Source organism: Corvus moneduloides, chromosome 6 (genome assembly GCF_009650955.1).
Source record: "Corvus moneduloides isolate bCorMon1 chromosome 6, bCorMon1.pri, whole genome shotgun sequence".
In the NCBI taxonomy this organism is placed as follows: Eukaryota; Metazoa; Chordata; class Aves; order Passeriformes; family Corvidae; genus Corvus; species Corvus moneduloides.
In genome coordinates, this window is record NC_045481.1 from 8,489,470 (window position 1) to 8,512,882 (window position 23,413).

The 23,413-nt window shown below is 42.6% G+C and overlaps 1 protein-coding gene across 1 annotated transcript in view; it reads left to right on the forward strand.

Annotated features, from left to right (window-relative positions):
* Positions 1 to 852: 852 nt before the first annotated feature.
* The window catches only part of AKT1 (AKT serine/threonine kinase 1), a 78,139-nt gene continuing 55,578 nt past the window's right edge, over positions 853 to 23,413 (forward strand). Inside the window, exons 1-2 of the mRNA XM_032110650.1 lie at positions 853 to 910; positions 7,316 to 7,492. Coding sequence (XP_031966541.1) covers positions 7,447 to 7,492 — 46 coding nt within the window. The 5' untranslated portion in view covers positions 853 to 910; positions 7,316 to 7,446. The remainder of the gene's footprint in view (positions 911 to 7,315; positions 7,493 to 23,413) is intronic.

Genomic DNA, 23,413 nt, shown 5'->3' on the forward strand with positions numbered 1-23,413 from the left:
ATAGTTGAAGCAATTTGTGATGTTTTGAGCCATTCTTGCCGTGAGTGCAGGACGGCCTGGAGTGCAACATCCAGAATCGTTACCCTGGCCCTGGTGTTTGGTCATAGGTTGGACTCGATAACCTGTCTTTTTCAACCTAATTGATTCTGTGATTCTGTGAACTTGTCCATGCTCCAGGCAGCCGGTTCATAGGCCGAATCAGGAGACGCCACATCCCTCGCGGGGCACGGCGTCCTCAGCGCCCCGGTCCGAGGGCCGGGACGGTGCCAGGGGAAGGGGGAACACCGGGCCGCCCGGGGCCAGGAAACACCGCCCCCGGGGCCTGGGGCCGGGCCGGCGGGTGGGCGGAGGGGGCCGGGCTGGCGGGCGCTGCGGAAGCTCGGAGAGTGGCGAGGCCACGAACCCCGTCCGGGGAGCGGCGCGGCGCGGGGCGGCCCCTCGGCACGGGCGGGAAGCGGTGGCGGCGGGATCCGGCGGCCGCTCCGCCGAGGGTGTGAGCGAGCGCCGCGGAGACGCGTGCGGGACGAGCCCGGCCCGGGCGGCGGGAGTGCGGCCCGGGGTTGCGGGGGGAGGCGGCGGCGGAGCGAGGCGAGGGGCGGCCTCGCAGGGCGGAGCGGCGGGGAAGGCGAGCCGGCAGCCGGAGCGGGCGTGCGAACCCCACGGGCCGAGCGCCTGCGAGAGGGGGAGGAGGAGCCGCCCCGCCGCCCGGGGATGGTGAGGAGGAGGCGGCGGCTGCCGGGAGCCCAGTGAGGCCTTCGCTCGGCGCCCGCCGCAGAGCCCGCCCGCCTCGCCGGCCGCCCCCTTCCCCCGCTCGCTCGCTGGCTCGCTCCCCCCTTCCCTCCCCTTCCCCTGCCTCCCTCCCCGGCTCCCTTCCCCTGCCGCCGCCGCCTCCTCCCCGGGCTCCAGCCATGTAAGTGACCCGCTCCCCGGCTGGGAAGGGCTGGGGGAAGGAAGCGCCGGGGCCGGGGCCTGCTCGGCGCGGCCGCATTGTGCGGAGCCAGGAGGGAAGGGAATGGACGGGAAAGGGGGCGGCCGCTCTCCTATCGCCTTCCCCGGGCGGGGGCTGCCCCGCCGGCCCCCGGGCACGGCCGGGCGGGGTGGGGGGCGAGGAGGGTCGGGCTGCAGGCGGCCCTGGCCGGTCGGTCCGTCTTGCCGGCGGGCCCGGAGCGGACAGGAAGCTGTTGGCTCCCCGGGGATGCGGTGGGTGAGAGGGCGGCGGGGCGGGGGGCTCCCCTCGGGCCTGCCCCCGCCCCGGCCCCTGCGCAAGCATCCCCCCGGAAAACGGCGTTGGGGGCGGCTGGGGGGTGGTTCGTGATATTTCTGAAACAGCGGCGAACAAAATAGCCAAGGGCCCCCCATTTTTCCCACCTCCCCCGCCCCCATTTTCTCCCCTTGTCTTGTGCGGCCGCGTTGTTAGCCCAGCTCCGCTTTGCGGACCACTGAGTGTTTGCCGACGGGGGTGTGATTCTCTCCGTGGGCATTTGGCGTGTGTAGGTGGCTGTGCAGCGCTTGTGGACTTGATTTTTTTTTTTTTTTTGCAGTCGTGTTTAGCAGAGGTGTAGGGAGCTGCCTGCAGATGCCACCCCCGCCCCCCCAGGTGAAATTCTGCAGTTGCCGAAATGTTCTTAGAGACTTGTAGGACTTGTGTCTGTTTCTTTGTGAAACACATAATCAAGCATATAAACGTTCTGGTACTTTCAACATATTTTACTGACAGGACTGCTACTGATGCAGATACAGCTTGCAGCTTATGGGTGGTATGTCCCCCCTCCCAGCCACCCCTGTGGGAAATATTTAACTGTTTTGCTTTGTTTTCCTACCACGTCTATCATGTAAGAAGCAAATCCATGATTTGCACTTGTTTGTTTTATTTATAGCACAGGAGGGATGTACATTTCAAAATACAGTTATAAAAGGGAGATACTAACACTTAATGCTGAAGAATATTTGTTTGCAGGTAAATAAACTTGACATACTGCATGACTAGTAATTACTTTCATGTAGTAGTTAATTTCATGGTGACAGCCACAACATTTGTCTGAGTTAGCAGATTTAAGACACTGGAACTACCTTAGATTTTTTTAAATAGGAGGGTTTGTGTTGTGTGTGGTGTTTATAGAACTGTTTTTGGTGTGCAGCAGTGGTAAATCAAATTTAAGAATTGATTCAGTGTCCACAAGTCACTTTTAGCTCCAGTATTCACTTACAGTCTTACAAAAATAAGTGATGTGATTACATTAACAATTAAATAGTTTCACAACTGACTTGATTTCTTTGGGGACAGAACAAAACTTCTGTTACAAATACTGTAAAATGTAATTTGATTAAAAACATCTCAGGTTGGTACTGAAGTTCCAAGCAGCACAGTTCTTAAATTATATGAGCATAAACTGTAAAAGGACTTGTTCTTGTTTGGGAACATAAAGAGGATTTTGTCTGGGCTGGAGGTGGGGGTATGAAGAAGTTGCTTTTCTGCCATAGTCAGTTTTGAAATAGGTAGCTGAGTTTGTCCTATCAAGTTGTTGTTGTGTTTGCAGCATGGACAGTTGGATGTCGTAACATGAACAGCATTAACCTCCTGTCTATTGATCAGCAAAGGCATGAGAGCACAAATATTTCAAATTACCGTTTTGTAAACCCAGATTAGGCTAACAGATTGGGAAAAAAAAAAAAGGGGAGGATGTGGCTGTAGAGATTTGTTTTCCAGTTACCGTTTTCCTCATAACTTAGTATCTGAGAAACCTTTGTGAACCTTGTGATCAGCTGCACTTGAAATGGCATGAAATTCCAGTTTAAATGTGGTGTCATTCGACACACAGCACATAGTAGCAAATACTGGTGACCACACCTAAGTCATGGCCCACAAGGCCTTTCTGTGAGGGAAGTTAAGATGGTGGAACAACCTGGTCCTTCTAAGCTTCCTTGAAAGCTGTCTGCCCAGATTTGGTAACTGGGTCATGGTGCGAAGCTGCTGCAGGCTCAGAGGGCCTTGAGCACGCTGGAATCACTGCTGCTCCTATGAAGCACCCAGGGCAGGATTTGCGTAACGCAGGAGATGTACTTCACTGGTCAAAGCCTGGTGGGAACATCTGTCTGTAGCTCCACTTGAAACGTTGGCTGGATCCCAACTTTTTTGTGTCTCTGCTGTTTAGGTGCAGTTGGCTGTCAGCTGGGAGCTTGCACCGGGAAGAGACTGTAGGTTGCTCATGGTATCCCATGTAATGGGCCCGAATGCACCACCCTGGCCCAGTCCAGTTCCTGTGTACCTCATGTGCTCTCATGACAGTGTCATGTGCCCACAGTAGGCAAACTTGGGCTGCTGGATCCTGTTTTGCCTGGTCCTGCTGCTGTGTGTGATGAGAACACGTAAGGATGTGCAGCACATTTGGGCTCAGGGTGTCCTGGGAGAATCAGGAATGTGCCACACCAGGACAGTGGGCACTGGTAACTGGTGGTATGACAGGGCAAAGTGTTAGCCCAGGGGAATGCTTTGTTGTAATCTGCTTTCTGATCTGGGCTAGTGAGTACAGCCCGGACACAGTCTGACATGCCAGGACTGACGCTGGTGGGTCAGATTCTCCGTTTAGTCTCTTGCTTACTCTCCCTCATCAAGATGAGGTGATTACCATAGGTGCTTCTGCATCCCATAAGCTTAAGTTTCAACATCGGCCTTACGGAAGACTTCCTTTTCTTCCTGATCTGCTCTAGGGTGTGAGTGGAAACAGATACGAAACTTTGCATTGGAAAGAGGACAGGAAGTACAGATTAATATTTCTAATTTCTTAGAGAAAAAAGAAGGTGAGGATAATGTATAGAAGAGAACGAGAGAAGGAGCTCCAGCACGACGCTCCCAAATACGGAAAAGACGGTTCTGCTCCACCTTCTGTTGGATGGTTGGTTTGAGTGACTCCTTAAAGCAGGTTTTGCTGCTGCAGTGCCTAGGGAAGTGAGTTATCTCATTATTTATGAAGAAGTTAATAACCTTTAAGGAATTAATATGTACGCAAAACCACTGTCACCATGATACAATGCTGATGTCATGCCATTCATGATTTACAGCACTTCAGCTGCGTGAGGACTATTTCAGTGTTAAGTATTACAGAAATGTGTGTTGAAAAACAAGCTAAGAGAAAGACCAAGTTGTTTAGCTTTTGACAGTATTCAGTCCTTTACAGACACAGACTGGAGCAGCCAGGTCATACTTACCTCAGATGCCCTCTCTTCACTGGGAACCATTCCTAGATGGCCATAAATGAGGACTGTAATCGTTCCTTTTTTTTTTTTTTTTTTTTTTTTTCCCTCTAAGGATTTTATGGAAAAGGAACTTTTTCTGGTTTACACATCTTCAGTAGTACACTGACCTATAGTTAACTTGCTCTTCTATTCCGAGAAATTACCCTTGCTTGCTGCCACTGTCTTCAGCAATGTCTCTTACTAAAATAGATGTATTAGGCACAGCCTGAATGTGTGTTTTAAAATACACTAGATTGAGCAGGTTTGCTGCTGTTGGAGCTATGTCTATGGACATCTTGTTAGACAGTGAGAAGGGATCCCCTGCTCTTCACATTGCAAATTAAAAATAGCTTAAATTTCTCCGTGTGAAGTAAGTGCTCTGACATGGCTGACTGCAGGACTGAGGTGGGGACCCATGCTGCAGGTTGGTGTCAGGAAATGTTTAATGTTTTCCCACTTTGTTGTGCCGTGGCTTCTTTGCAAAACCCTCCACCCCCTTCACCATCCCTTTTCCCTGAAAGGAGGTGGGCAGGTAAAGACACATCCCTGAGAGTATGGCTGCAATAGCAAGTGGGAAATGTTTCTTGGATAGAAATGGTAGGGAAAAGGCAGTCCAAGCTGCTTGGACACCACAGAGAGTACAAAAAGTAGTTCCTCTGAACTTTGGATTTCTTTGTTGATCTGCTTTTTTTGGCCTTGTTGTCATTCAAATTTGGATTATTAGATGACAGTTTAGGTGATGACAAGTAGGAGGCTGCCAAGTGGTAATCCTGGCAAGTGTTAACCCAGGAAAACCTGGAGTAAGTTAACTGCAGATTGGAGAATTCTAGTCCTTCATGCTTTTTAATGTTTTTAATAATAGTATTGCCCTTTCTACAGCTTAGTTTGTCTTGTAGCTTCCTTTTTTATGTGTGGTTATAGGAAAGGATATTGATTGCTCAGTGCCTCTAAATGGCTGAATTCAGGATGCAGAGGTAGGATTGCACACTCCCTGCACCCTGTATGACACAAAGTTAGAAGTGTTAACTTTCACACCTGGGTGTTGCATTTCCATACTCAAGCTGTGATAATCTTGGGGGTTTTGTTCAACACTTTGCAAATTGCTCAAGCCTCTAAGTGACGTGTAGTCTCCTCTTGACATCAGCAAGCAAATCTAGCTTGCATGGCTATTGTGTATGTATGCCATTTTGAAAGGAAAAAGCCTGCTATGTTTGTCAGGTTCTATCCTAATTGCTCTGAAGTTAAAGGAGTTTGTTCCAAGGTATCTCTGGCAGCTGTGGATTACTGGTCTCTATTCTGCAGCATACGGTGTTCTCATATTTATGAAATTAGGAATTCTTACATGTCACTTGTTCCAATGTAATTTTTTGTGTGTCTTCCCTCCCTCAGGCAAACATCTGTTTCGTGGAGCTGATAATTCTAACTAGTGAGATCAGCAGATTTGTAATTTGGAAAAAAACCCCAGACTTACCTTGTTTCTGGGGAGGTCTACAACATAAACTGTTAACTGGAAAGGCTGAGGAACAGTAACAGTGTAGGTTTGTAGGCAGAGTATCAGGGGAATGACCTCCTTTCTCCATCCATTCTGCTGGCAGTAATGGAACTTGTTCAAATTTAAGCTTCGTGCTTTGAACACTGCCTGTTTCAGATCACTCTGATGTGTGGTACAAAGCCCTCTGCCCCTGCTGAGGTTTTAGTTCTAGGTTGGAATCATTTTGACCACCTGTTTTCTTCCATCCAATGTCCTGTCTTAGTGAGTTATGGGGAATTAGTTGCTTTTTAATCTAGTTTCTGATGGATGGCTATCACCTGCATGCTCAGAGATAATAGATGCACATGTGCCAAATGCATGCAGAGGTGGTATGTATTTGTTAGGTGGGAATGGGATGTCTTGGTGGTTGATGAGAGACTCCAGTAAAAGCCAGCTCTTTGGTGGCACTTCACAAATGCTGCTGGGTTTTGTTTCATTAAACTTGTTGGTTACTGCTGGGAATTTGTCACCAATTAGGTTTTTTGATCACTCAAGTAATACCAAATTGAATGGCGGCATGGACACTTCGGAGAGCACAGAAGAATTAAAGAAAAGCAGAGATTATTAGTGCCACAAGCAGAAAAATAATCAGATTCAATTTAGAAAAATAATAAAAGCTAATGCATTTGGGAAGAAATTACATTCAGTGAGGGAGACAAATGCACAGAATGTTTCTGTGGTAGTCAGCCAGGAGCAAGGCACATTTTCAAAAGAAATTGCAATCTTGAGCCATTTAGAGAGGGACTTTGTCTCATAAAGCAGAGGGGTAAAAATCCCAAGTTGTGCTTGGGTATATTTCATAGTGAGAAAGGCAGCAGCAAACTGCAGTGGAGTTAAGGAAGAGCAATAAAATTGATCAGGGCGCTTTAAGGGCTGATTTGGGATAACAGAAAGGTACATGAGCTTATCTATGGTTGTTTGTATATCTCTAAGAAAGGTAAAAGTTGGAAATATCAAAGGTAGAGAAGACACTTTTTGGGGAGTTAAGGAGATCTGAGTGGGACTAAGGGGATGATGCTGAAGGTAGGAAAACGTGAAGCAGAATGGAAATGTTTACTGTCAGAGGCTTATCTAAGACATGCTGTGTGCTGGTTAATAGACTATTATCAGGCTGTAAAGAAACCTTCCAGGGGATGTTCTGGAAGTCTTCTTTGCCAGGAAACATTGAAAACTGGTTTCTGTGATATTTCAGAATTTTTATTGTTGCAAAGAACAAGGTGGTGTTGCAGAGATGGAGGTCTAGTTAGGTAAGGTCTGGAATCCACCTGTAGTTCAGACTGCATCGGTTAGTGTTCTGAGTCTGCCCATGATCAGCCTACTCAGTGAAGGAGCAGGACTTTAGGAAGCATGTATTTTGGCACCTACACCTGCCAAGATAGAAAAACTCTTGTGGAGAGCTAAGCCCTTGTTTAAGATTTGTAATAATAATAAAAAACCAGAAAAATCCCAAACCAACAACACAGCAATGAAAGCTACTCTGTGTTGTATGCCTTGCTGTACATCTGTGCCATGCTTTGAGATGATGGTGTACTCTTCTTTTGATCCTTTTAGAAATAGCTGGGAAGGAGGAAAACAGAGGAAAAACTCTCGTCCCTCTTGTGGAGCCTTCTGCTGGAGTTCAAGAATTTCGACAGAGTGATCTTTTTCCATAAACTGGTTTTTCAAGAGACATTCCTGCCATTATGAATGAAGTAGCGATAGTGAAGGAAGGCTGGCTTCACAAACGAGGTAAGTGACTCTTCCCTTCTGGACAGTAAATTGACTCCGTGTCTCTCTAATATGGTGTTTAGCAGCATGTCCTCAAATAATCCATTATTTTCCTGTTCATCCTCGTGGGAAACAGTACATAGGGAGCGTGCCTGACTTTCTTTCAAGCTTTAGAAAATGCATGTATAAGGGGTTTTCTTGTGTGTGTGCGTGTGTTCACCAAAAACCGGTGTCAACTGCTTTGAAAATGATGATAAAGGCAGCAAGTGAAGGAGATGCTACTTAGAGGATAAACCGTAGTAAATAATTTTGGTTTATATGTAGGTCTGTAGCTTTCCTTTTTGTGCTAGAAGGGAGAATTAAGATGAGTATTTTTGAAGAGTGAAAAATATGCCTGTATTTTCTGAGCAATGCTGTGCTCTTGCAGAGACTTGCTAGAGAATGTGCTATTCTGTTTGTGTCTGAATTGCTCTGGGTACCAGTGTCCTGGACAGGAAGAACAGCCTTTAGTTTGTGCACTTCTGTGCATTTCAGTTGTACCACTAATGACAGTTGATTTTTATAAAAAGTCTTTATTCTTGACAGAGTGGCAAAACTGAAAAAACAGTCGCATGTATCATTACGCTTTTTGCCTTCTTACATGTTTTCTTCCCAAAACAGTGGGCTTGTTCTTTTTTGGGGAGGTGTTCATTTTCAAGCACCACAGCATGGATCCTATACGGTACCTGACTTACCTGTTTCTTTGTATTCTACTATTGTTTCTTGGAAAGGAGAGAGAAGTGTTAGGTACTTTCCATGATAGCGTCATTTTTTTGGACCAAGAACAGAATCTGTGTGCTCCAGCAATAGGGAAGCTTACATGGTTCTGCAGACTCAGGATTTTTCTAGAGGGTTTGCAACAACTTGCCTGAAGGTGCAAAGGTGTAGCATAATTATTTATGGAAGAAATTTGAAATGCATTATCATAACCTTAGTAAAGGCTGGTGGTTCTTCAGCAACAATAAGAAGTTTCTAGGAATTTAGAAAACATGTTGATAGTGTGTATTTTAAAAGGGTGGAAGCGTATATTTCTAACAATTGGATATGTAGTGTAGTTTCGCAGGTTGATGCTTGATGTACAAATATTTTGTTCAACTTCTTTTAGGGCTGTGGGTGGGGGGTTTTTTGTTCCGGTTTGTTTCAGTTGGAAACACCTTTGCACTCATTAGCTTAAATAGCTCATTCAGTAATTCTGCTGTATCCAGGCTGCCTTGTTCTGACAAAGTATTTGAGAACTATTCTGTGTTTGGATTAAATAGAAGAAAGAAACACAGAATTATACTTCCCATTCCCATTTATGAATCTAGAAACTGCAAATCAGAGAGGTTTTTTTAGTTATAAACAGTGTTTTCAGGCTGAGTGTTTTTAACCATTTGTTGTTGCAATTCTTCCTGCACTTATGTGTAATTAATTTTTTTTTTTTTATTTTGAGGAGCATTGTACAAAAATGAGGGAGAAACATTTGTTTTAAACAGTATGGAAAAGGCATTGTCAGGATGATTCAGAGGCACATGTGTCTGAAACTTTTAAACAATCATGTTGTATTTCAGGTTTGTCTGTGTTTACTTTTGGGAACTGAATCTGTGTTGTTTCTAGGATTACAATAAAGCTGCTTTCAAGTAAGGAGACCTCTGGAGGAGGTCTTAGTAAAAGATGCCCACATCTCCTGATCTGATATTTTTTGTTGTTTTAAAATTGCCTTAGAGAAACAGATTATTATCTCAGATGGTTTGCTGATAATATTATGATGAGATGATGTGCTGAACACATTTCCATTTTCAAAGTGTTGCTCTGCATGTTCCACATATTTGATGCTGCAAATTTGTGCCCAAACTCCGAAACTGTTAAACATATCTTGGCATTTTTTGGATGCCAGGTTTCCTAATCTTTTTAACCTGTTTCCCAGTGCGTTTTTGCCCTCATGGTATGTGTGGTGACACCTATTTCATTCCACTCCATTGACTTTGTAATTGTTAATTCAGTGTTGTCCTTGTGAGGAGGTTTTTAGAAAGCAATGCTCTATCTTCTCTTCAGCCCGCCAATGTGTCAGCTCTGGGACTCTCTTGGTTTTTTTAGCTGTTTAGGGATAGTTTGACAAATTCAGCTATTTTGGCTCTGTCTTTGGTGGGGGATAACTTACCCACTCTGTGTGTGCATGTGTTTTGTTAAGCATCTTTTTTTTTTTTTTTGATAATCTACATTTATTGCCAGACACTATCAGTTTGCTGGCTCTGCTAGTTTAAGTGCTTCAACCACAGGATGTTTCCAAAACTGATGTCTGATATGGTGAGCTTCTGAAGTCAAGGCATAAACAATAATTAGTGCAGGGAGGGACTGCTAAAGGGGGGGATCTCAGATATAGGAAACATACGTGTGTATATACATATATATAGTTTTTCTTTCAGATCATTTATAAAACCAAAGGTTGCACTGCATATGTTCTTTAAAGATCCTAGGGCTTTCCATATGCAGATATTTTAGGTGGTGACTGGCCAAAATCCAGACTGGACAATGATATTCTCTCAACCTAACGTTCGCCTTGGCTTTGGTGTCTCTTAGTTCCTGTCCTGAGCAGTTGAACAGTATGGCTGTGTGCAGTTAAGCAGTTGTTACATCTCACCCCAGCAGTGGCTTAATTTTGGTGGTTTTAATGATTTGCGTATGTGTAAATCAGGCTGCAAAGTGCTCTGGAGCCCTTCTGGATGGCAGGTGTAAGTAAGCATAAAGCCATCATTAGCAGGAGCAGGTGTTTTGGCCTGGCAGGGAAGTAGCATGGCTTTCTAGAACCGTAGGGCTGTTTTCTTCTGTCAGCATGCTTTACATTTATGTTTTTGTTTCCAAGATTAAAAATAGAAATGGAGAAATGAAATTAAGCATTGCTGCCTGACCGAGAGCTCTTGACAGTTCTCTAAGTCAGTCACTAAAGGAAGCTCTACTTCCAGTAGTGCAGATGTTTGTTTGTGCAGGGGCCAGTCGTGTCTGTGACATGTCTAACCTCAACCAGGCAGAAATAGAAGAATTCACGAATGAACTTTCCCCTCCCCATCCCTTTCCCCATTGGCAGGGCTTGGTGCTGTTACTCAAATCCCAGTGAGGATAGACTCTTGTGTGAAGACAGTAGCTTGTGACCACTCTTCGGATAAGTGCATGGCTGAACTGTTCCAACACACAGGTGGAGGAGTTGTGAAGGAGCTCAGGCTTGGGGTTGGTGTGTTTGTGTGTGTACATCCAGGGTATGCAGTCCCTGGTTGTGTGATGCTGAAGGTTTTGTTTAGTGGGAAGGGATGGGGGAAATGGTTCGATGCAGAGGTGCTATAATTGTGATTGAATATGAGGGGAGAAGGAGAAAATTATCTGCCCAAATTGCTGCTTGTTGACCTCTGAGATTATAGGTTTTCTGAATGCATGTCATGAGGATCCTTAATTTTGGTTGTGTGTGGGGAACTTTTTGGATAACAGAGGTGTGCCCAAGTGTATTTTACTTGCTTTACTGATCCATTTTAAAGATCTCGTTGGACTTCTTGCATCTTTCTGCTCTGGTCCCTGTTTATAAAGGTCCTTCTATTGTTTCCAGTCTTCATCCTGGTTTTTTTTTTTTTTTAAAGTCTTTCTTCATGGCTAACAAAGAGGGGATTGTGCATTTTGATACTCTGTCATCTCTGTCCTCCCTAGTATGTCCGGTTTTCTTAATAGGGCATAAACTTGTATGAAAAAAAGGAGTCTTTTGGAGGCAGGGAAAGAGGGGGAGGGAAGAACATTTACTGACATTTGAAAAAGGAAATAGAAAAATCTTGTTTTCTCAGTCTGAGAAATTAGAAGCAATTATAAGGAGCTGGAGAGACCTGTGTATTCATCTATTAATATTTAGCAGGAAATGCAGAGCTATTTTGTTTTTAAATAGTATATTAACACCACATAGTAATTTTAACCATGAGAACCAGAACATGTCCTCTAAACGCCAGTTTTTGTGGACTTCAGGCAAGTAAAACTATTTGACTGATAGAGTCTGTTGCTTACAAGCTGACCAAAACTAATAGAGGCCCTTAAATGAAAAATAATACATAAGACACTTACTCTACTTCTGGATCTAATACTTTTTTTCTCTTTTGGTTAAAGAATTATTTCTGTAATGAATGGAGTGATACAGATGACCTAATAAATAACAAGTGGCCCGTTGTGATTTGTCTTCTGTAGCTTCACTGCATAAAATGGGTGCAAGATCCATATGTAAAATACAAACCAGAACTAAAATGCTGATTGTTGCTCTTTTAACTTTCTCTAGCAGAATAGCACAGATGGTGAACTTTAGCTTTGTTATTTTGAGCACAGGTTCATACTTTCAGTATTCTGCTGGTGTGAATCAAAAGATGATTTTACAAGATATGACCAGATATATTTTTAAATCAGGGGGTCTTTGGTGTTGCTGTTTTTCTTCACCTCTTCTTTCTTCTCTCTTTTCTGTTCTCACCATGTTCCCTACCTCTTTTTCTGTATGTGTGTGTGGTTTATTTTGGGGTGTTTTTTTGTTCTTACTTGGCTTCTGTCTGTCACTGGGATGTAGTGATGCACTGTCTTGATGACCTGTGTAGTAAGAACCTTTGAGGTTCAGATTAGTTCAAGGATCGTCTGGCTTTCATGGTATTTCAAAGACTGGCTGTGGCACTTGATGCAAAGGATCCTAAGAGCCATCTGAACTCTGAAGATGCCAGCTATAGAGGGCACAGCTGCTTCAGAGGAAAAGCTGGGGGGAATGGAAAGGTAAGAAACAAGATAGGGGCTGAACAAAAAATGGAGTGGGGAAATTTGACAGAGGGAAAAAAGCTGATGCTGTTTCTAGAGCTGAAGGGTTGGGTTTATAGGGAAATCTGTTGCTCTTCTTGTTGGAAACAAAAGATAAGCTGTGTCAGTTTGTGGTTTTCCTTGTGTGTCTCTTTTTCAACACAGTGGGCAATAGTTTTGCAATTCTAGCTCTTGGTTGCTTTCATTTTGCTTGTCCTGTTCTGGGAAAAGGGGACTGGGGAGGAACCAGGAAATTGTCAACCAATAAATCTGACCTTGGTGGTAGGCAAGATGCTAGAGACATTAAGAAAGGATGAGATCACAAAACATCTGGAGAAATATGAGCTGATAATGGCTAGTCAGCTAGACTTTTGGCGGGTAATCTCATCTGATGGAATTATTTGTGGAGAGATCATAGGAAACAGGCTGGATCCAGCATACTGTAAAAGGTTTGCTCTGGATGACAGGGTAAGTCAGAAGCTGAGAATCAGCTGGTACAGTGTAACTGTACTGTACTTCATCTTTGAAAGAGATGGTGTAGCCTAGAAATGGCTTATCTTCCTTTCACAGAGCAGACTACTTGTCTTTGACTCTCTCTGTTACTTTCCAGCATCCTTTCAGAAAACTTTCTTCCAGAACCTTTTTGCATTAAATCCATTCTTTAATCCATAACTTCACATTTTTGAATGGTGATGTCCAAATGTTTCTTTTTTCAGTAAAAATTACTCTCAAAAAGTCTTTATTCCAACATCTTCACAACATACTTTCAGTTCTTTAGAGAAGTGATGCTGGGTTAGATGTTTTTCTCATTGTAAACTGACTGGGACTTAAATGCAAGTGACACTAAACACTCTCGCTTTGAATGGCAAAGAGGAAGAGCTTGGATGTTGATGCCCACGTTATTTATGTCAGCCCTGGAAGTTTACTTTCATATTCTGTTTTATTGCACATCAGAAGGGAAATAAACTAGGTCTCAATTTTATCTCTAAAAGTGGGATAGCGTCATAAATTAATGTTACTTGTCGTTAAAAGGGATTTGAGAATGAGGGATCTAGGACGTTGCAAGCCCTGTAAAAGTGAGCCTGGGAACGCTTGATACAGTGGATCATGCAGAAAGTGCCTGTATTAGCTTTGATTTTCTTTTTCATGGTTCCTTCCTTTTCAAAAAGGGAAAGGTAGGCCTCTGGAAAAAAAAAAAAAAAAGCTGTCCATGTTTTCTGTTCTTTTTTTTTTCCTCAGTAGGCATATTGAGAAGTCATCAGGTTTGGATGTAGGAAGAAAGAAGTACTGAGTGAGTATGCTATTTTGGGGTAAAGAGAACAAGAGAATAAAGCCTGCTCATTGCTCTTGCAGGAGTGATTTTAGGCAAGGTGCTGTGCCATACATTTTAAATTTGGCGCCTTGTCCTCACTTGGAAATGTCTTCCCCTGCAGCCCCTGCATGGATGCCAGAAGGTTCCTTCCCTTCCAATTGGTGGTGCTGCCACTGTATAAGCACCATCAGTTACACTCCTCATCTGTGCTTGTGGCTCCCCCTGCCCAAACTTGCTCCTGGTTAGCACTCCTTGCCTGAGACTTTTCATCTGAAAAAGCTGGTGAGGACTTTCATGCTCTTAGAGCAGTACATGGTGACATGTGGTGTCTCTCCTTTCATACACTTTATACGTAACTAATAATTCTCTTAAAAATTGGGGTGGTGGTTAGATTCATTTAGGAAACAGACCTTGATATCTATTGGGAAAAAATTTGCTTAATATTTCAACATTTAATTTTAATGTATTTTAAAAGAGACAGAGCATTGTAAAAACCAAATACCTGTCAGCTGTGTGGGTTTTCCCTTTTTACATATTGGAGTAGCTGGTTTACTAAGAAAAAAAAATTAGTTAAGTCTTATTTGAAAAGTCATCTCTCATGGGGGGAAAGACAGAGGAGTGATTATTATTTTCAGATGCATTATATTGTAGGTACAATGTGCTTCTTAAAGGGGGAACAAAAACCAGGAAACTATGTGAGGAAAGAGGAAGAAAAAGAATGGAGAAAGAATAGTACCATATTAGGTGTGAAGTAGTGTGTTTTTGTGAGAAACACTTACTGCAACTGAAAGGGGGAAATAATGAAGTCCAACTTAGAGTGCAGTTGGAAAACATGTTACAGACCTCTGGGATTATTCTCCCACCTCTTCAAGTTGGGCCAAAAATATGAAAAAGATAGCTGGTCAAATAACATTGTGAAATTTGTCAATTTATTCAGAAGTGCATGGTCATATTTGAGGACAGCCGAGGTAAACAATCATCACAAACTGTGGGCAAGTCAGTTACTGTTTCCCCGAGTCTCTTGGGTAAGTTGGGAGAGTATGTTTTGAAGTGCTGTCCAAAACCGAGGCCTTTGGTGAACTGCATGTAGAAATACACTTCAGAGTCAGTGGTTCTGTGCATGGCTGCAGTGGTATTTCATGCTCATTGAGACTGAGTGCAGCATCTGAGTCATTTATGGGACTATCAAATCAGTCTCCTCTGCCTGTGCTTTACTAATGGACTCTTAATGAGAACCACAGGACGAGCATGCCAGAGAAGTGGGCTTTGTGCTGGTGGTGAACCACGGCCTTTGCAGGAGATACCTGTTTCGGGAGGGAGCTCCAGCCTTAGAATGGTTGGGGACCTTTAAAGATCATCTAGTCCAACCCCTGTGTCATAGGCAGACACCTTGCACTAGACCGTGTTGCTCAAAGCCCTACCCAACCTGGCCTTGGACAGTTCTAGGGGTGGGACGTCCACAACTTCACTGGGCCACCTGTGCCAGTGCCTCACCACCTTCAGAGTGAAGAATTTCTTCCTTACATCTTACGTAGTCTAAATCTACTCTCCTATAGTTTAAAACTGTAACCTGTCAATATGCCCTGATAAAAAACCTCTCTGTCTTTCTTAAAAGCCCTCATTATGTATAAAAAGTGAGCAATAAGGTCTTTCCAGAGTCTCCTCTATTCAGGCTGAACAGCCCCAACTCTCTCCACCTGTCTTGGAGAGGTCTTCAAGACCAGCATTTTTTACTGATAGAAAGTCAAGAAGTTGACACTGGTGTTCCTTGAACTGAACTTCAGGTGCTGATGAAGGTCAGGGCTGCTTACAGTAATTGCTACTAATTCTCAAAATTTAAGTGCAGCCCTTATGTTTATGGTGGCTTTATAAATCAGTTCCCCCTTGCAGAAGTCACAAGATTTTGAAAGTTTTGCCTGTTTTTCTTCCTGAAGCAGAGAAGCTTGCTAGTCCTCATGGTGTTGAGAAAAATTGGAAAAGATAACCTGAGTGCCTGCTTCACAGTTTAGACTAAGCAGAACAAAAAGGGCTGTTTAATTACTTGTCACAAAAAAGCTCAAAATATAGAGGATTTGAAATAATTTGAAATGTGTGTTTTTATTTTTCTGGCCTCTTAGCCTTAGCAGTATTAGCACCCTGCTATTTTTGCAGTTGTTGCCAAAGGGTCTGGGGATCACAAAACACATCCTGATTACACTTCAGAAAGCAAGCAATATGAAAAAAAAAAATTTCTTATTATCTGTAAGGTGCTTGACGGGTCTAATTGTTAATAGAAACATAGAAATGAAGCTGTATTTGAACTGCTTTTCTGTTTATCATACTCAAATCTTAAGATTTAAGAGAAAAAATACTTAATTAAAATTTTTGCCGTGTCTTCCCATACAAGCCTTTGTATGTGCCATATTACTACTGACAACACTGCTGCTTCGTGCAGAATGATGTGGTTAAACTGGTGTGGAAAATATTTGCACTGACTAGGATTTATGCCCAGAATTACAAGGCTACACACAATTCTGTATATTTTTGGTTTTATGCCTACGTTGGGGCTTCTCAGTTGGAGTATTAGTAAAAGGTTACACCCTTGAACAACCTGTTAAGCAGCTCAAAATCCATTGCCAGGGCTCTGCAGGGTGGGAATACAACCTTTTATTTGCTGGTTGCTTTTCAGGGGCTTCCAGGCATGGATTGTCTGGACTGGTGTCTTTACACGTCATACATATCCCTGCGCCTGTCTGTGGTCAATAAACCATCTATAAATAGCAATCATTTAGCTAAGTGAAAGTGTTTTCTTTGTAATGTAGATTTTTGTCTTATTTTATCATTTTTAACTTTTGATCATGCAGTCTCCTTGCCTTCCTTTGCTCATTAAGTAGAATGAAATTTTGGGAACACCAAGGAATAACTCAAATAATTCGACTTAAATGTGTAGTTGCATAGATTTAGCTGCATTAAATGTTTATTATTCTACTGGAAGTTTATGCATGGGGTAGTCTGGAATCCAGTTGTGGTTATCTGTGGTACAGTGCTGGTTGTGGGATTTGGAAGTTTTCTAGGTGGACACTGGTTTCTGGGCACAGGATATGAGCCCTATGACACTGTAAATTCACTAATCAAGTCATTGAGAAGTGCTCTTCATGCTGATGGGGCAGTGTGTTGAGAAGACCATGCTTGAGATCATAATGGATTTTTTTCCATTTTTTTTTTAAAAAGAAATCCTACCTTTTTACATGGTTGTTAATAGAAAAATAGTTTATTTACTTGAAGCATAGAATGGATTGAGTTGGAATGTACCTTAAAGATCATGTAGTTCAACCCCCCTGCTATGGACAGGGACATGTTCCACTAGACTAGGTTGCTCAAAGCCACGTCCAGGTTGGTCTTGAGCACTTCTAGGGATGGGATGTTCACAGCTTCTCTGGGCAGTTTGTTCTAGCGCCTCACCACCCTCAGCCTAAGGAATTTCTTCCTACCATCTAATCTAAATCTGTTCTCTTAGTTTGAAACCATTCTCTGTTGTCCTGTCACTGTCTGCCTGTGTAAGAAGTCACTCTCTCTCTCTTTAATCCCTCTTAAAGAATGAAATCGGTGACTTTAATACTGCCTTTGGTGTTATTTTACAGATAGTGAAAGAGTAGGATACTATCTGATTTTTTCAATTTGAAGTTTTCTTTGCATCAGGGATAATTGTAAGTCTGGTCTTTCTTTTCTTATGTAGGTATGTTTTTACTATGGCAGAACATTTGAAAGGTAACTGATGTATCTCCTGATGTGGAAGTCAAAGTTGCCTTATTACTTTCGTGATAAGAAATGTATTTATTTTAAATAAGAATTAGGGGAAAATTGCATTTTCATTTGTGGAAAACCAGTGCAAACTTGCTGGCAACAGCCTACAGCTGACTTGCAGTATCTCCTTACTGCCTATTGAACACTTGTGACAGCTTGTTTCTGTCATTTCTGCTGAAGTTTAGCCTGTAAAGTCAAGATATCTTGATCTGAGAGATGGGGAGATGGGGAAATTACATCATCATGGAAGAATAGCAGCATACTTAGCTTTAAAGCCATTCACTACTACATTGGCACCCCTTTGTTATACAGTGTAGCTGAAAACGAACTGCAGGAATAATGAACCAATCCATCTAAATCACAGCAGCTGAACAACTGACTGTTCTATCTCAAAATGCAAATGCTTTGTGCAGAATGGATTTAATTGTAAATGTTTGCTTAGTAGGGAATATGAGCCTTTTAGTTTGCGACAATAATTGTGAGTACAAAGACCCACAGAATTTTAGGGTTTACATAGCTTGTCCCTGTTCTCATAAAAATATTTCAAAGTCAGTTTTTTAAAATGTACCATTTGGCTTTTTTCTAGCCAGTGAATAGAACTCTAAATGCCCAATCTCCAAGTGGTGTTTTGGAAACTGAAGGATAAATTTAGCTCTATGTACTTAGATCAGACAAAATTTTCTGTTATATTTCTTCCAAATCTATGTTAGGGCTTTTATGTAGCTTCAGATAATAAGAGGAAAAAGTGCTGACTTTCAGAGCTTGGATTTGTTTTGCTGTGCAGAAATGGCAAGTGTAACTTAGAGTATTAGCATTTTCTGTGAGGTTCTACTAAGGTGCCTCTCAAACAATTAAAAGATTACGGTGAGGAATTTCTTTTCTTGTCAAATGAACAAGCAAAATCCCTCTGTATTAAAATCTTCATTCCTTGTTAAATTCTTGAAGCCTGACCACTTGAGTGCAACTCAAGAGGGTGAATCTCTGTCGCTGATTTGAATGAATTAAAATAAAGCAGCATTGTCATTTTTGGGGGAAAGGAATAAGTTCACCAAGCATCATGAAAAAAAGTGAGAAAGCAGGAATACCTGCATCCAGGCTGTTCTTAGGTATCTGTGTAAGGAAAAACAGATATAACTTGGAAAACAGACCCACACACAAAATGTGCATGTTTATGCTTCTTTTGGCATTTTGTGTATTCTTTAATAGCCTTCACATGTGGATTAGTCCTTCTGAAAAAAAAGGCAACCAAGCCCCCTGAAGAATAGGCCTTTGTGACACTGGAGAAGTTTACTGCGCCAAAGTTATGGTAAGAATTTGTAAATTTTGGCTGCTGAAGTACTTCCTTCCTCTGCTATGTTTTTGTGTTGGAAACTTGTAAGTGTGGAATAGAGGGTGTTTTTTGGTTTGGGTTGTTTTTTTTTTTTTAATGACAATGCAAACATTCATTTCACAAACTAAACCGCCCGTTCACATGACGCTGCTGCTGTATATAAACACCCTGTTGATCTTGTTCTGCAAAAGTGTTTGTTGGACTTCCTGAGTCATACGGAAATGCTCCACTGCTCTTCTTGGGGACTTGTGCTGTGGACTTAGGCTGTATCTGCTCAGATTTAATTTCCAAATTAATGTCCCTGAAAGACATGTTTTTACTTGGAACAGGGCCCTCAAAGTGGGGTTGTTTTTCTATGCCTCATTTTCTCTCTGTGTTTAAAATTTTTCATTCTGTTATCTTGGGAATAGGTTTTGTCTCTGTTGGGAAGATATTTGGTGCTTCATAGTTGCAAACCTCTCTTCCTTTTCCATATGTTTCTTCACATGGGTCTTAGTTTGTGGCAGGCAGTAAGTCAGGCTGAGAGAGCTGTGCAGAGCACACAGGCCCAAGAGGATGCTGGTGTATCACTGCCAGGTGAGCGTTCCCGGCAGCCTGGGATGCAGTGACAAGCTGTACAACACTGCAGTGACAAGCTGTACAACACGGCTGACTTCACAGGGGTTTTCTGAAGCAACCAAGGGCAGAATTAGAGTCCAAGGCTGGACTGTCATGGTGACAAAATATTTAGAAAACATTTTCTTGCTTGAAACAAAAGCTTGGATTGTGCAACACAAAGAACTGTCCCAGTGTAATAAACGATGCTGTGTATTTTTAAAGGGTTCTGTGTGTTCCCTGACTGTCAGCTCTTGCCAGATTCAGCATGTTCAGGTAAAATGAGGCCTTTTTCCTCCAGACTGTTTCTTTTACAAGCTGGGTTAATTCTCCTCCTTTATGCAGTGGGGTTGCAAAGATGTGGCAGCCAAATGTGACCTTACATTTTGAACACAGTGGGACAGCCCTGTTAAAGACAGATGCAATGGAGCAGTGTCTTCTCTTCAGCCATGGTGGCTCAGCTGCCTTAAGAGCAGTTGCTTGAAACTTACACCTTGTAATTGGCATAGACTGATCTGATTTCTAGTGTGCTCTGTGACTAGACTTGGTGATTGCTTTTATTGGGTTAGAATGTGCTGTTCTTACTGCAGTAGGAACTTTTTGTTCTGTAGGTGTTTCATCCTTCCGTAATAACTCATGTAACTTTTTTTGTTAATGCCTGAGGTTTTGTGATGACCCAGTCTTACCAATATCTACCCTCTGACTTGAATGGAAGCCACAGCACTAGAGTATCTGTAGAAGATTGTTCATTGGGAATAATCTAAAATGATTTTAAGATGAGCAAACCTATGAGAACAGAATAAAGACTGCTAGCCGGCCATGTTCAGTTCAGCACACTGCACCATTTGGAATGAATGGGTATTTTTCCCAGTCTAGTCTGTGTTTCCTGGATAATACCAGTTGTAATTTCAGACAAAGCATGATTGTATGTGTATCCCACCTTCTCTGCTTAGAACAGAAGGTGGCCAGATTTCTTTCTGAAAAATAATGTCTTGTCTCAGCTCTACAGCAGCTCTAAGCAGATAGGCTGCAGAGACTTTTTTAATCTTCAAAGTTGATTTTTTCAAAGTTTCTGTAGTTGTTGGACTATACTTTTATTCTTGAAAATGGAAAACAAAAGCAAAACATGGAGGGGGGGCATATACTTTTCTAAGGTTTGCATCATCTTGCATCTTTGTATGCTTGGCATGTAACCGTGTCCCATTCAGAGCACTGCTCTGAGCAGGGCAGAGCTCGTTCTTTGGGCTGCTGCTTTGTCCCTACCACTAGTTCCTCTGTTGCATTGAGCTACAAAACCAGCTGCTTTTGCTTTTCATACCTATTTTTACCATCTCTAATTTGCTATTAAGATGTTAACTTCTGCCTCCCGTTAGCCTAGCATGTGTCTATACTGTGACTACAACGTAGAGGCAGGCAAGCACTTATGTGCTTTCTCTTGTGCTACCCTTTCACACTTGGGAAATGGTCCCTGTAAACAGCTGCAGTGCTGCTTTATTATCCTCTTCAAAAGCTCTGGTTCCTTGTGTTGCTTATAAAAGGCCCCAATGAACTTGTAATGTGTGTGTACTGAGACTGCTGTTGCCGGCGATGCCCAGAATTGGTCCCCCTTTTTGTGTGTGTCTGTGTCTGGCTTTCCATTGTCCCTGTCCTGTGACAGTCGACTCCGCAGAACAGGGACTGTCTCATTGTTCCATATGTACAGCAGGTGGCTCAGATCCAGATGTGTACCTGAAGTTGCTGTGTACTGCAGTAACACAAATCATTATGTTGTAGAAAGCTGCATCTTAAAATAGGGGGGAAAATTCAGATACATTGTAATAAGTTTTATGCATTTTTAAGGGTTGGGGTTTGGGTTTGTCCTTTTATTAATCCTCTGACATTTTACTGGTAGGATTATGCAAAAAATGGAGACATATATACATATATGTATGTGTATATATATATATGAAGTTCTCTTCACATTTTAAGAAACCTTCCCTATGGCCTGAGGAAAGCTTTGTTCTCAGGAGCTGCTCCAGGCTACTAGGAATGGGCTACTTCACAGCAGCTCTTATTGGTTTCTTGGAGAGGCTTGTTTATTCCTGTGACTAGACTGAGTGTGCTTATGGCAAAACCTCATGTTTCTGGAGACTTTCCTCTTTTCCGGCATTATTTTAGAAACGGAATGACACACAACAGGATGTGTGGTTGTAGATATATGTTCACGCTTCAGAGGCCGTGCATACCTTTGTGACCATGCACAATCCTGTGCTTTTTCTCTCATCATTCATGTGGTGAAATAAACCATGGAGGAACAGTGAATTCATTTCTCCTTTTTATGCCTAGAACACACAGAGAATGTATTGGTACTCGTCTTTCTGTTGGCGCTTAGAACGCTCAGACCAGTTACTGGAGGTAAGGACATTAAATGAGGGCCAAGCAGGCTGGAGATTCTGTTCCTCAAATTTGATTTGAAAATTGCAGTTTGATAAAGTTGCATTTGTTCTCTTTCTTGTGTTTGTATTTTTAAAATTCTGAATTACCTACATGCAGTATTAGTGTTAGGATTTCTCTTGTAGAGTTCTGAGTGGCCCCACTTTGTGAAGGGTGATCAGACCAGATCACCTCAAATGGCTCTTTTTGACGTAAAGTATTCTGTGATTCTTGACCAGTTTAATATTGGGATATTGGGAATCTTGTGCAAAGCCCACCTCGATTTTGAAGGAGAATAACAACCCCATTTGTAGAGGTGTTTTATTTTTGTAGAGGTGGTTTTATTTTTCATATTCCTTGTGATGGCCATCAAACAGAAAATAAATAGCAGTTCCTCAGTTGTCTGGAAAAACAGGCCTTTTCATTTTTCAGTGTTGGCTGGTCTGTTCAAATACAGAAGTTGGGATTTTTCAAGGGAAAGGTTCAAAGCTTGGAATAATAAACAAACTTTGCTTATTTACTACTTTTTGTAAGTGCTCTGGGTCTGTACTCTGAACCCAAAAGTTGCTTTTTGCTTTAATTGCTAGAATATCTCGTTTACTAAGATTGCTATGTAGGTCTGAAGCTGCTGTAAGTTTTGCTTTCGTTTGTTTATTTGGCTGTTGTTGCTGTGAGGCTCACTGTCAGAAAGCAGAAATGTTTCTAACCTCATCCCAGCCTTTCTCCTTCACTTTTTTATAGTCCTGGTATAAACGAAGGGGGAAAGATTTGGGGGTAGCAGGATGTGTGGTGGAGCTAGCTCTCTTCTTTCTGGTCACCTTCAAGCAGGGCTTCTATTTTGTCCCTGGTAGAAGTTGACTTAGGTGCCTGATAGTGCAGCCTTCAGAAGAAGCTGGTTGGCTACCGCTCCTTCAGGCTCTGGCAGAGGTTGGCTCCAGGTCCTTCAGACTCTGTGGCAGAGGAGGTGTGCTTTAGATGCACATTGTGTTGCTGGTGGCTGAAGTTTACAGCAACAGCCTGTTGTAAAAGTCAAGGCCTGGGCCATGGGGTCCAGCTTACCAGCAGCGATTGACAGAATAGTCCATGGATAGCAGAGGTGACCTGGAAGTTCATCATGGCTGAGTAGGTACCCTCAGTTATCACCAACTCACAAATTTATTCCTTTGTCCAGTCCTTGTGTCATTCATCAAGGCCTGTTCGTGATGGTTTAGTAGCAGTCTTGTCATTTTTTGGCCATTAAGATGAGCAGTCACCTTTTGGAGTAAGATTCAATAGACCCGGTAATCCATAGTGTCATGGACCTCTGCTGTTTGTTCCAGGGTAATAGTCACCTCAAACAGTTGACATTAAATGCTGCTTTAGGAATGCCCTTAAGTTGTAGATTATTTCATAACAGGTTCTCTGGATGGCTGCAACTAGAGTCCCAAAGGACAGAGTGAATTTTGGACCTGATGCGCTGTTTCACTTAGAAAAGAGAGCCTTTGAGGGTTGAAGCCTGGCTCAGCCACGAATGGGAAACCTTGAGCAGTGTGCAGCCTCTGGAATTTGTTTTATCTAAGACAATGTTGTTGTGTGAAGTCTGGAGCCAAGGTCTCCATATGAAACTACATTAGACCTGTGTTTGGATCTGTGTCTGAAATGAGATACAGTATCAAAGGGACTTTTTAAAAATTTCTTACTGTTCTATAACCTA